Here is a 13,439-nt window from a genome sequence, read left to right as displayed (position 1 = left end):
CATAAAATAATGTGTTTTCTGATGGTCTTTGGTGACCCCTCTGACAACCTCTTGTGACTCCCCCAGGGGTCCTGACCCCCCCAGGGGTCCCAACCCCCCTCCAGGGGTCCTGACCACCAGGTTGAGAAACACTGATCTAGAAATAGATAATGTGTGTGCAGCCTTTATTCATAACTACACATAGACTCTTTAACACCCCAATAGGCATTGGATATTCTAGATGCACTATGTTGCTATGTGCCAATTTTTATGTTTTTCTAGATGGTGTTTAGTTTTTGTCTTAACCTATAAAGCCCTAAACGACTCCGGCCCAATTTACCTGTCCGAGCGTAAACTACCCTATGAACCATCAAAATTGCTAAGATTGTTTGGAGGGGCCCTGCTCTCGATCCCACCGGCCTCACAGGCGTGGCTGGTGGGGACGAGAGACAGGGCCTTCTCGGTGGTGGCCCCCCGACTCTGTAACTCTCTTCCACTGAAGATCAGAACTGCCCCTTCTATCTTAACATTCAGGAAACAGGTGAAAACTTGGCTTTGGGGATTGGCATTCGACGAATGAGCCATGATCCTGTGACATGGAGGGATGACGATGAATAATGATTTTTGATGACGACTGACCACTGTAATTATATGATTGTATTTTGCTATTTTAATGTTTTAGTGTGATTTAGAATATGATGTTTTTTAATGACTGTCTGTAATATTGATGTTGAAAACCGGCCTGAGTCCCTCGAATAGAGGTGAGAAGACTGGTATACAAAACTGCTAAATAAATAAATAAATAAATAAATTTTGGATCCATGGAATAATTTCCATAAGATCTCATGGGGACTGCAATCCATGTTATGTTGTAAAAGACTCAGGGCATATGCAGCTTTTGCCGAGTTAATATCTTCAACTCTCTTGATCCTTCATGATTGGCAGGGGCGGCTCGTCCATTACACGAAGTAAGCGGTCGCAGAACACTTTTTTTTGCCAGGGGCGCAGAGGCGCCTCTGTAAATGCCCCTCGACTGCCACTTGAGGAGCACCCCCTCAGCTCACAACAGCCCTAGCAGTCCGGGGGGAGCCTCGGCTTTCTTGCCTCGCTGCCAGGCGATCCTCTTCCCAAAGGGGCCGGGCCCTTGAGCCTCACCTAGCCCCTTTCGTTTTTGGTCCACCCGGCCACCGGGTGCGTGAGCAGAGCCTGTGCTCAATCGTTCTCCGCGTTCGATCCCTTCCCCATGACCGACTCCCTTTCCCAATCCCCTGGGTGCTCCACCCGCCTCCTCTCCTCTCCTCAATCCGCGGGTGGGCCAAGGGCCGGAGCCGCCGCGCCTGGCCCGCTTCAGGTCCGGAGGCATGTCTGAAGACCCCAGCGTGCGCACCAAAAGTCGCCTCTTCTCCTTTCTCTTCAGCTATTGGGACCAAGAGAGAGAGAGAGTGAGTGCCCCTCCGGCTGGAGGTATCTCCCACCTCCGCTCCCTCCTTTGTTTTTGCGCCTACCTTCAGGAAAGGTGGGCATCTCCACCTCTCTCTCTCTCTCTCTCTTGGTCCCAATGGCTGAGGAGAAAGTCAGGAGAAGAGGTGACTTTTGGTGCACACCTCCGGACCCAAAGCGGGCCAGGCAAGGGAGCAAGTGTGGCAAGTGTAGTTACTGGGATGTATAGTTCACCTACAATCAAAGAGCATTCTGAACTCCACCAATGATGGAATTGAACCAAATATGGCACACAGAACTCCCATGACGAACAGAAAATATATATCAATGATTGGTTGGGGGGGGGGGGGGTTTGCCAAAATACAGTTTGCTTACCGTTGAAAATTACCTCTGATGATTGGTCACCCAAGCTAGAGCCAAAAGAAGTCGTGATCCAAATGAGTGAGAGAACATCATACTGGGGACTTTTCAGTCATCTAATGTGATACACTGGCTGAGTCTCTTAAGCCTAATTAGTGTTTTGCATAAATTCACTGTGTCATAAAACATATCTCACAATGCACTTCAACTCTAGGGCTACTGATCTTGTGGGGTACATGTGATAACCTTTCAAAACACAAGAGATTTCTCCAAGAACACCTTCTGAAAATTCTAGTATTAACTATCAATAAGTCAATTAGATTCTGTATCCTAATATTCAGTTTTCGCCATCCATATAATAGGTAACGAGGAGAGGAAATATTTTAATACTATTCACAGTCTTTTGAAATGAGAAAGAAAATATACAGCTTAAGTCAACTGAGTTTCCCTTCATTGTTTCAATCCATTTCTTTTTGTATCAAAGTATTATACAAGTTGAAGTCTTTCATACTGAACAATTAGGGATAAACAAGGAAATAGAAATATGTCCATGCAAACAGAGACTTTTTTTAACCAGAATAAATCCATTTGAAGGAAGTAGGTGGGAGTTATTCATTATACAGCATGCCTGCTGAATTTGCTTACTGTTTGAGAACTAATTTTAAAACAATTGGAATTGAAAAACCGAAGGCAGAGCCTCTTTGCTATCAAAAAAATTAAAATTAAAGTATTAGAATATTTTCAGTCAAATAGCCTATTCTATTTTAAGAGTTATCTTTGACTGCATATTGGTTGTGGTATACTTAAATAATGATTTTAATAAAATACATCTTTAAGTCAAGGGTTAGAGAAGTCATCAGTAGTAGGTCAGAATCTTCCACTTGTTGTTGTCTTTGCTTCACATCAAAGGTTGATGGTCGCCCGATTCAAATAAGCAATTACATACAGTATTGATTTTGTTCTTCCAGTACATTTATAAACAAGAAAACTACTAGACCAAAAAAACAAAAAGAAAAGAAAAGGGAAAAAGAAAGAAAAGAAATAGTCTCGTGATCAACCCAATGTAAAGGCTTTCATCAGCTTTACAACATCCATGCAGTTTTGAAGGAAGTTCAAGAAAAGTCAAATAGCTGATGAGTTCTTTTTCCCCTTCCCCTTTTATTTATTTTCAAAATGGCAGAATGACGGGTGACAATCTTGCACTCCAGTGCAAAGTGAAATGCCGACTCAGTCTCAATGCAGAATCCTAGGAACAATAAGTTAGTTTCGGAGAGCTTACACCCTTGGAAAAACTCAGAATCAGTGGGACATATCCAAAGGGAATTTTCTAATAAAATGAGTTTGTTTTAAACCAGATGGAAGTTGTTTTGAGCCTTTGGGCTCTTTGTAAACATCCACATAAATGCCATGGAGGGGGAAAAATGTAATGGATATTGCATTTCATTTCCAGTTATTTGTCTATGCAAGTTTCTACTTAGATGAAGTTCCTAGAGGTAATTGTAGCTCAGACACTCCGTGGTGCCCTCTCAAACTCATGGGTCCTCCTGTTTCTGCCTTTTTTATTCTCTTGTAGATGCTTCCACTTATTTGTATTCACTTGAGCATTGGCAGGCCGTTGTCGGCGTTGTTTGCGGTCCCTTTTCCACACCTGCTCACAGAACTCATCCATTGTGTTAAGGTTGGGGTGGTTGATGAGCTGCATGAAATCCCGATACCAGACTTTTTGGCTTGGAGTCATGCTGTTTGAAGCTTCTTTGATCCTGGAACTATCTCCATCTTCCTCTTTGTGAAGCAGCTCTTCAAGGTGTTCTGTATCTATGATCTCCAGTGTTACTTTGAGGAGAGTCTGCATAAAGCCATGTTCTACAGCATGACAGAAATAAACTCCTGAATCTTTCCGCTGTAAACTTCGTAGCAGAAGACCTTGTTCTGTTCGGATCAAACGGTCATCTATTTTGATCTGCAGTTATTGGAAAATAAAAGAGGTTACATTTAAGTAATTATAACCATCAGTTTTGAGTCTCTCTTAAGATCATGATGACAATAGTAGTAGTAGTAGTAGTAGTAGTAATAATAATGCTTTTTAAAGTCTCAATATAATGCACCCACATGGTGCATTATATTGAAATTCTACCTTACCCTGTCTTTGTTTGGCTGTATAATTGGCAACACTCACCTTTAGAATAATTTAGTTCTCTAAATGCATCTGAACAATATAAAACCATATGGGAAACTCCAACAGAACAGAACAAAAGCCTTTCTAGTATAGTATTCTGGTCAAACAGTAGCTGACAAGTTGTCCATGGAAAGCCCACAGTAGGAACAGAAAGGTAACAGCAACCTCTCAGTTCAGTTCTAGTGTTATCTTTTCTTTATTTGGAACTGTAAAGCTGATCTTTAGAGTAAGCGATATTCAAACTGGTGGTCCATGGATCAGAGTTGGTCCATGACCCACCATCTACTAATCCCTTGAAATACTGCTTGAAAGAAAGAGGGAAAGAAACAACTAAAAGACAAAAATATGGCCTGAGTCTGATATGGAATTGTTTTTTTTTTTCCCCACCAGATAAACCAAGAATCATAGCCATAGGACATATTGGGTTAGATTTGTACCAGTATGCAAAGGGAACTTGTAGTATCTTTTAGAGCAGTGGTTCCCAAATGTTGGTCCTCCAGGTGTTTTGGACTTCAACTCCTAGAAATCCCAGCCAGTTTACCAGCTGTTAGGAATTGTGGCTGAAGTCACAACACCTGAAGGTGTTTAGGCTTCCTGTTGCCTTTGCAAATGTGAGCACTTCCAAGGCTTCCAGCCCCCACCAAGCTTCTGAGGCAGGAGAGAGACTGAAGGGGGACCCACATAGAGGAAGAAGAGGAGGAGGCAGACGCAGAGGCAGCAGTAGCAGACGGACCCCAGGCTCAGAGCCCGTCACAGCCATTTCCATTGCAACTTGGTGGGGATGGTGAAGCCAAGCAAAGCAGGAGGGAGCCAGGAGCTGGGGGGGGGCAGGGCCCGACCAATGAGGGGGGTCTGCCCCTGTCAGGGAGGGAGGAGAGTTGGGAAGGTAGCGTAGGATATCTATAGTCCCACAGTTTGTTCACAAAACAAAACGCACAATCGCATATCCACACTGCATGTGTGTGTATAGGATAAAGCTAAAGGTTTTCCCCTGACATTAAATCCAGTCATGTCCAACTCTGGGACTCTGGTGCTCATCTCCATTTTTTAGCTGAAGAGCCGGCGTTGTCCATAGACACCTCCAAAGTCATGTGGCCACTGGCATGACTGCATGGAGCGCTCTTACCTTCTTGCCACATTTGCATGTTTTTGAACTGCTATATGAATTGAAAAACATTATATCTATCTATATTTTACAACTTGGCAACATACACATGTTGGCAGAGCAACAGTGAATGCATATGGGAGTGTGGAATTGTGAAAATATAGTGGAATTAATGCACGTGCAAGATCATCCCCACAATAACCCCTCAAGACATGCACTCCAGCAGAGCCACTTATTTCCCACGTGACTGTGTGTATTTGAGGGGAGAGTTGAGGAAATATAGTAAAATTAACATCCATGTAGGTATTCTCCACAACTTCCTTTCAACATATGTGTATATGTGTGTGTGCATGCACTCAGGGGTGGCTCGTCCATTACGCAAAGTAAGTGGTCGCAGAACACTTTTTTTTGCCAGGGGCGCAGAGGCGCCACTATAAATGGCCCTCGACTCCCACTTGAGGAGCACCCCCTCAACTCACAACAGCCCTAGCAGTCCGAAGGGAGCCTCGGCTTTCTTGCCTCACTGCCGGGAGATCCTCTTCCCAAAGGAGCCGGGCCCTTGAGCCTCGCCTAGCCCCTCTCATTTCTGCTCCACCCGGTCACCAGGTGTGCGAGCAGAGCTGGCGCTCAATCGTTCTCCACGTTCGATCCCTTCCCCATGACCGGCTCCCTTTCCTGATCCCCTGGCGCTCCACCCGCCTCCTCTCCTCTCCCCAATCCGTGGGTGGGCCAAGGGGTGGAGCCACCATGCCTGGCCTGCTTCGGGTCCAGAGGTGTGTCTGAAGACCCCAGTGTGCGCACCAAAAGTTGCCTCTTCTCCTGACTTTCTCTTCAGCCATTGGGACCAAGAGAGAGAGAGAGAGAGAGAGAGACCCTCCGGCTAGAGGTATCTCCTACCTCCGCTCCCTCCTTTGTTTTTGCGCCTACCTTCAGGAAAGGTGGGCATTTCTCTCTCTCTCTCTCTCTCTCTCTCTCTCTCTCTCTCTCTCTCTCTCGGTCCCAATGGCTGAGAAGAAAGTCAGGAGAAGAGGTGACTTTTGGTGCACACGCCGGAGTCTTCAGGCACGCCTCCAGACCCAAAGCGGGCCAGGCAAGGGAGCAAGTGCAGCAAGTGTAGTTACTGGGATGTATAGTTCACCTACATCCAAAGAGCATTCTGAGCTCCACCAATGATGGAATTGAACCAAATATGGCACACAGAACTCCCACGACAAACAGAAACCATTGAAAATTACCTAGGGCCGCCTCTGCATGCACTATATCTCCCCCCAAAGAAAGGAGACAAAGAGGGAGGGAAGATGGCCACAGCAACGTGTGGCGGGTACAGCTAGTACTTTAAATAAACAAATAAATAAACAGTGCACATCACCAGCTCCAATTGCTTTGGAAGACTCCATATGTGTTGAACAGCCCTACAATGGGATTTCTCTGTTTTCATAAACTACTGTTGAATTGTAACTTGAAGCCTAGTTTGCAGTGAGTTTATAATTTCATCATATGACTGTAAGTTTTTAAATTAATAGCTACGGAGGAAGCCTCATGCAATAATATCCTCTACCATTGCAGCAAGATACTCCTGTATACGGCATGTGTATGTCACTGGATTTGTTCCAGCTAGACTTGAATTCAAAACCAAACTGAGCCATGAGCTTCATTACACAAGCTGTTCTAATCTACTTCAAAGTGGGGTGGAACTACTTCATCATTTTTTGCTGCTGACGTTGTTATTTGCATTCTGGTTGTTTCTGGATTATAGCTATCTCAAGATATTGTCGAATGCTTTCATGGCCGGAATCACTGGGTTGTTGTAGGTTTTCTGGACTGTATGGCCATGCTCTAGAGGCTTGGAAGTGCCTGGAGGGAATCTTTTGTTGAGAAATCACTCTCAACAAAAGATTTCCCCCAGACACTTCCAAGCCATTAAATGCTAATCAAGGTGGTCAGTTGAAACATTCACACCTAGCTCCAGCAGACAAAAGTCCTTTGTCCCACCCTGGTCATTCCACAGATATATAAACCCATTTTCCTACTTCCAACAGACTTCACTACCTCTGAGGATGCTTGCCATAAATGCAGGCGAAACGTCAGGAGAAAATGCCTCTAGAACATGGCCATATAGCCTGGAAAAACCTACAACAACCCAGTATCTCAAGCTACTCTATCATGGGAGTTTCTTAGCAAGAGGGGTTTCTTTTTTTCTTCCTCTGAAGTTGTGACAAGCTGTGATTTTCTCAGTGTAACCGAGTGGGTTTCCATGGCTAAATAAGATTGAATTTTGGTTTCTCTGAGCCCTATCCCAATTTTCAGACTACCCTGACACAGAAATAACAATTAAAATACATCTAACACAATTTTTCTATGTGGTACAAGAATGGCAAATGCTATCCAAACTATGCCAGGATGTGTATGATTTAGTTCATCTGTCTTTTAAAAAACACAGAGATCTCATAATGCGTTTTTAGATTGTTTATGAAAATTCTTGCTTTGGCTTTGAAATGAATTATACCTTTCTCTTGAACATTTAATGTGAAATACCATTTAAATGTCTTTCATCAAAATACTCTCTTTCTCCATCAGTCTCACTCTCTCTCTCTCTGTGCTTCCTCTTCCTTCCTTTCTTGCCTCTTTTTAATTTTTCTTTTCTCCCCTCCCTTCCTCCCTCTTGGTTCATGTAAAGCTGTCTAGCCAACAGGGGAAAGGTTATTGCCATAAAAATGAGGTGATGAAGTGACCTTGCAAGCTAGGAGGATGTCTACATTTCTATTAATCCTCTTGAGCAACTGGGGAAATGAAAAATAGAAGCACATTGTTCCATAGGTAACTGCAGAAGGGGGTGGGAGGCTTCAATGTCATCATTCAAAAATGTCCATCTAATGCTGGCAAAGAATGCTTTTTATTCCCATGGAGGTTATATTAAAAAGTTTAGATCTTAAGGCGCAACTAAAATCGATTCATTGAGGCAATGGGATTTCGTTAAGTCTTACAATTTAACATTTTAATCCAGGAGATCTACTCTAATTGGGACAAGCAATTTGATTCGGCTTTTAATTCCCTCTTAGGTATTGGTTTTTGTTGCTGCTATAAGGGATACCAAGAGTCTTGCCCTAAACTATTATGAGGACATTGCTTTGAGCTTCTCAGCTGGAATCACAGAGTAAACAAAAAACTGAAAACCATGATGTTTAAGATCCTGTTTCAAAGACAGAGTTGCACTTGACATTCATCATACTATTTGTCTTTGGTAGCAATACTTTTTATTTCTCAAATGACAAGAATGGGATCCTTCATCTGATTGGAGATGAAAATTTAAAGTTAATGAAACTGTTTGCCCCCCCCCCCCACTCCATATTTATTTATTTATTTATTTATTTATTATTCAAACTTATATGCCGCCACTCCCCTGGAGCTCGGAGTGGCGTACAAGAACAGGCTAAAATCTAACACAATTTAAAACAATTTAAAAACAGCAACATCAAAGATCAATGGCCCGTCGAAACAGATATGTCTTACATGCTCTGCGGAAAGCTGATAAGTCCCGCAAGGCACGGACTTCAGATGGTATTCCAGAGTGATGGTGCCACTGCTGTAAAGGCTCTGCATCTGGTTGCTGTTAGATGCAGACACTGGGAATTTCCAACAAATCTTGGTCTTCAGAACGGAGGGATCTCTGGGGTTGGTAGGGGGTGAGGCGGTCCCTCAGGTACATTGGCCCCAGACCATGTAAGGCCTTAAAGGTGAGTACCATCACTTTGAAAGGGATCCGGTGCTCAATTGGTAACCAATGCAGCTGCAGTAAGATTGGTGGCATCTCATTGGAATTCTCGCAAGAAGCCGAGCAGCTGCCTTTTGTACCAACTTGAGCTTTCGGATCACTGACAGAGGAAGGCCAATGTAGAAGGCGTTACAGTAGTCCAGTCTTGAGATGACTGTAGCCTGGATCACCGTAGCTAAGTCGTCCCTGGACAGATAGGGGGCCAGCTGTCTAGCCTGCCACAGATGAAAAAAGGCGGTTCTGCTAACGGCGGAGACCTGAGCCTCCATCATCAGCAAGAGGGTCCAAAAGGACTCCTAGACTCTTCACCAATGATGATGGGCGTAGCGCCTCGCCATCCAGGGTAGGCAGCTGGATATCCCCACTGCCCGGTTGACCCAGCCATAGGATCTCCATCTTTGCTGGATTCACCCTCAACCTGCTGGCACGCAGCCATCCAGTAGCGGCCTCGAGGCACTGATGGAAACAATCGGGTACAGAGTCCGGTCAGCCTTCCATCTTCAGCACAAGCTGAGTGTCATCAGTGTACTGGTAACACTCAAGCCCAAAACCTCGAACCAGCTGAGCAAGTGGTCGCATATAGATGTTAAACAACAGAGGGGAGAGAATGGCCCCCTGAGGAACCCCGCAAGATAGAGGGGACCTCTCAGAGACAAGGCCTCCCCTCTCCACTCGCTGTCCACTGTTGTGAAGAAAGGAGGACAGCCAATTTAAAGCTGTCCCCCTGACTCCAACAGCAGCAAGGCGGTGGGTCAAAAGATTGTGGTCGACTGTGTCAAATGCTGCTGTGAGATCCAATAACACAAGCAGCGCTGACCCGCTGTGGTCAAGCTGGCATCGAAGGTGATCCATGATGGAGACCAGCACAGTCTCTGTCCCATGCCCTGCATGGAAGCCGGACTGGAAGGGATCTAGTCCGGCTGTATCGTCTAGGAATTGCTGCAACTGCTCTGCTGTTCTCCTCTCAATCACCTTGCCCAGTTTGGGTAGAGCATCTTAAACATTTCCACTTTTCTTTGGCCCTAGAAATTTTTATGTGACCCCAGGTATATAGGTATGTATATTAGATATAAAAACCAAACATTTACTGATAATAAACCATCATTTTCAATGCTGTTTTTCCTTTTTGTGGAATACAGTTTAGAATTTCCAATAGATCTTGGTCCTCAGAATGGAGGGATCTCTGGGGTTGGTAGGGGGTGAGGCGGTCCCTCATATTGGCTTATGGATAAGTTAACCCATGTTTTTGGAATTATTTCTTTACTAGAATTTCAAATTTGTACATGAGTTCATACATTAAATATTGGGCCCTGAATAGACTTTTAGGACTTCTCATTAATAACTAGTAGTTATTCTTAGTGTTGGTGATTGTGGAAATATTCTCACTTCTAAACAGAAAACACTTCATCCCTTTATTAGATAAATGCATTGGCATGGTATTTTTGCTTTTGAATGTGCAAGAAATAATTCATACAATGGAAGTATTCTTTTAAAAAATCTACTACATGTCATCAGGAAATATAATGAGGCTAAAATCTTCTACCGGCTACCAGTGTTCTGTGGGAGTTACTTTTTAGCAGCCTGGACAACCAGCATACAGCTCTAGTGTCATCTACGACCTCTCTGTATCTTCTCCCCATTTTTCTATGCTGCCGAAACAGGGTCTCACAGAGTCCATCACATGACACATGGCAACTTCTGACAGAATTCCATGGGATTCCCTTTCAGCAGCATAGACAAATAGAGCCCAGAATGCCTTTTGGAATGGCTGAAAGCGGGGGGGGGGGGGGGGGGACCTCTATGAGGAAAGGACATGTAATGGCAGAAGGCAAACTTCGAAGGAAGGAAACAGAGTAAGACCGTTCTCACTGTTGTCTCCCACTTACCCCCGATTTCTCCTTGCTCATGTGATGAGGGAATGCCCCAAGAAACCTAGAGTTCCTGGAATTCTGTCTCACCAGGTTAATATATTCACAACTCTAGCTTAAGTTCCACATCATGAGGAGACAGCAAAGCCTAGAGAAGACAATTATGCTGGGGAAAGTGGAAGGTAAAAGGAAGAGGGGCCGACCAAGGGCAAGATGGATGGATGGCATCCTTGAAGTGACTGGACTGACCTTGAAGGAGCTGGGGGTGGTGACGGCTGACAGGGAGCGCTGGCATGGGCTGGTCCATGAGGTCACGAAGAGTCAGAGACGACTGAACGAATGAACAACAACAAGCTTAAGTTCTGCTGGTGCCTCACTAAACTACAACTCTCAGGATCTCATAACATTGAGCCATAGCAATTAACATGGTGACATTAATTATGCAGTCTAGATCCACCCCAAATCTGAGAAACTGAAATTCAACTGCTAATGCTTGGTTCAGTTTTGGAACTGTACCTCTTCCTTTCGGTCATCATTTTGTTTCTGGAACTGCCAGTAGACAAGAGCACGCTGAGATTTTGGGCTGCATTCCAGGAAAGTGCTGCTATTCTCTACCCCGTAGATAATTTTCTCTTCAAACCCAGGTCCACTTGGATTATCTGTAGGGAGAAATAAAGGGAAACAAGCTACCCATTACTGGAAGACTTTGTGCGCCTCTTGAAAGCAGTAATGTAAATAACGAATTCTTCAAAATGAGATTGAAATGACTGGACATTACACAATAGCTGGTTGGGGGATTGTCCTTGTCCATATGGAGATTTACAAAAATATTGAACATATTTTTATATATATTTTACTAGCCATCCCCTGCCATGTGTTGCTGTGGCCCAGTCTGGTGATCTGGAAAATAGAGTAATGAGGAAGTGTTGGTTTCTAATATATGTAATTTCTTTATGTTTGTGGGTAAACAGTATTTCTTGCTGTTTCTTTGTCAGTGTTGATGTGGAGATTGTCTGGTTTGCCTACTCTGGAATATGCAACACATAGTTGTCCTTCTTTAAGGTCCCTTTCAAATCTATGATACTATCTCTCTCTGTGTGTGAATCATATCTATGGCTGGGTGGCTCTTTGTCAAGAGGGCTTTGATTACATTTTCTTGCCCTGGTGAAGGGAGTTGGACTGAATGGCCTTAAGTATGGGGGTTCTGTGTGGGAAGTTTGCCCCAGTTCTATTGTTGGTGGGGTTCAGCATGCTCTTTGATTATAGGTGAACTATAAATCTCAGTAACTACAACTCCCAAATGTCAAGGTCTATTTTCTCCAAACTCCATCTGTGTTCATATTTGAGTATATGGAATGTTTGTGCCAAGTTTGGTCCTGATCCAACCATGTTTAAGTCCACAGTGCTCTCTGGATGTAGGTGAACTACAACTCTCAAGGTCAATTCCCACAAAACCCTTCCAGTGTTTTCTGTTGGTCATGGGAGTCCTGTGTGCCATTTTTGGTTCAATTCAATCATTGGTGGAGTCTTAATGCTCTTTGATTGTAAGTAAACTATAAATCCCAGCAACTATAAAATCCCAAATGACAGAATCAATTTTTTTGAGTGATGGTCACTCGTTGGGTTAGTAGGTGTCTTGTGGCCAAATTTGGCAGCAATTCGTCTAGTGGTTTTTGAGTTCTGTTAATTCTCCAAGAGAACATTACATTTTTATTTATATAGATTTTAAATATTATAATTTGAAAACAGAATTAATCCAACTGCCATTTTTTTTAAAAAGGAGAAACACAGAGGCACATATCTACTGACATTAAAATGAAGTTTGAAAATTGTTTGGGAGGAATGGACTTCACTTTGTGAGTGCTTAGACTGACAAGTCTGGAACTGGTTTGAGGCCAGGAGAATGATTATATTCGCCATAGAAACGTGCTTCAAAATGCTTTCTGGAGAGTCCCCACCCCCAGTTTCCAAGCAAAATGGGCATCAACACTCTAGACGCATAGGAGATTAAAATACCTTAAATTACAGTAATTTTAATTATTTATTTACTTTATTTGCTTAATTTTTATCCCACCTTTCTCTTAATATAGGAACCCAAAGTGGCTAACAACAAACATGACACAATACAAACAGAGCAAATGCATGTAAATATAAATATAAAATTTTAAAAAATTCTATGGAACTGGGATGAGGGATACACTGGAATCTGCTGCAGCACAAACTTGAACTTTCCTGCAACTTTCTTTCTTAAATGCATGCTGTAACAGTGTGTGCTTTGTGGCTGTCACAGTTTCGAGTTACCTTGACGCTGTAATACGAGGGGTATTTTTTAAGTAAGGTCCGTTGGAACATAAGTACACAACGAAAGTTTATTTCAAAAAAGTAAATTTATTTTCAGAAAGTACATACTTCACTCTATTTTTCGACATAGTTGCCAAGTTTGATCAAACACTTATCATACCTCTGAACCAATTTTAAAATACCCTCTTCATAAAAACTTGCCGCCTGCTCCGATAACCAAGAGTTCACTGTAATCAAAGAAGGGCGACCGGAGCGGTCCTCATCATGGACGTTGTCACGGCCATCTTTGAATTGTCGTACCCACTTACGCACTTTGCTTTCATTCATAATAGTATCACCGTACACTTCACAAATCTGTCGATGAATTTCTGTAGCAGGCAGGTTCCTTGCTGACAAAAGCCGTATCACTGAGCGAACCTCACATGCGGTGGGTGAGTT

The 13,439-nt window shown here is 43.4% G+C and overlaps 1 protein-coding gene across 1 annotated transcript in view; it reads right to left on the bottom strand.

Annotated features, from left to right (window-relative positions):
• Window positions 1–2,213: 2,213 nt before the first annotated feature.
• The window catches only part of SEMA3A (semaphorin 3A), a 303,398-nt gene continuing 292,172 nt past the window's right edge, over window positions 2,214–13,439 (bottom strand). The window contains exons 16-17 of the mRNA XM_067468901.1: window positions 11,217–11,359; window positions 2,214–3,739 (exon numbers count right to left, since the gene is read on the bottom strand). Of these exons, the coding sequence (XP_067325002.1) occupies window positions 3,284–3,739; window positions 11,217–11,359 (599 nt within the window). The 3' untranslated portion in view covers window positions 2,214–3,283. The remainder of the gene's footprint in view (window positions 3,740–11,216; window positions 11,360–13,439) is intronic.

The sequence above is a fragment of the Anolis sagrei genome, chromosome 5, assembly GCF_037176765.1.
Source record: "Anolis sagrei isolate rAnoSag1 chromosome 5, rAnoSag1.mat, whole genome shotgun sequence".
Taxonomy (NCBI): Eukaryota; Metazoa; Chordata; class Lepidosauria; order Squamata; family Dactyloidae; genus Anolis; species Anolis sagrei.
The sequence above is the reverse complement of the archived record's forward strand: the minus strand, read 5'-3'. Positions and strand labels throughout refer to the sequence as shown.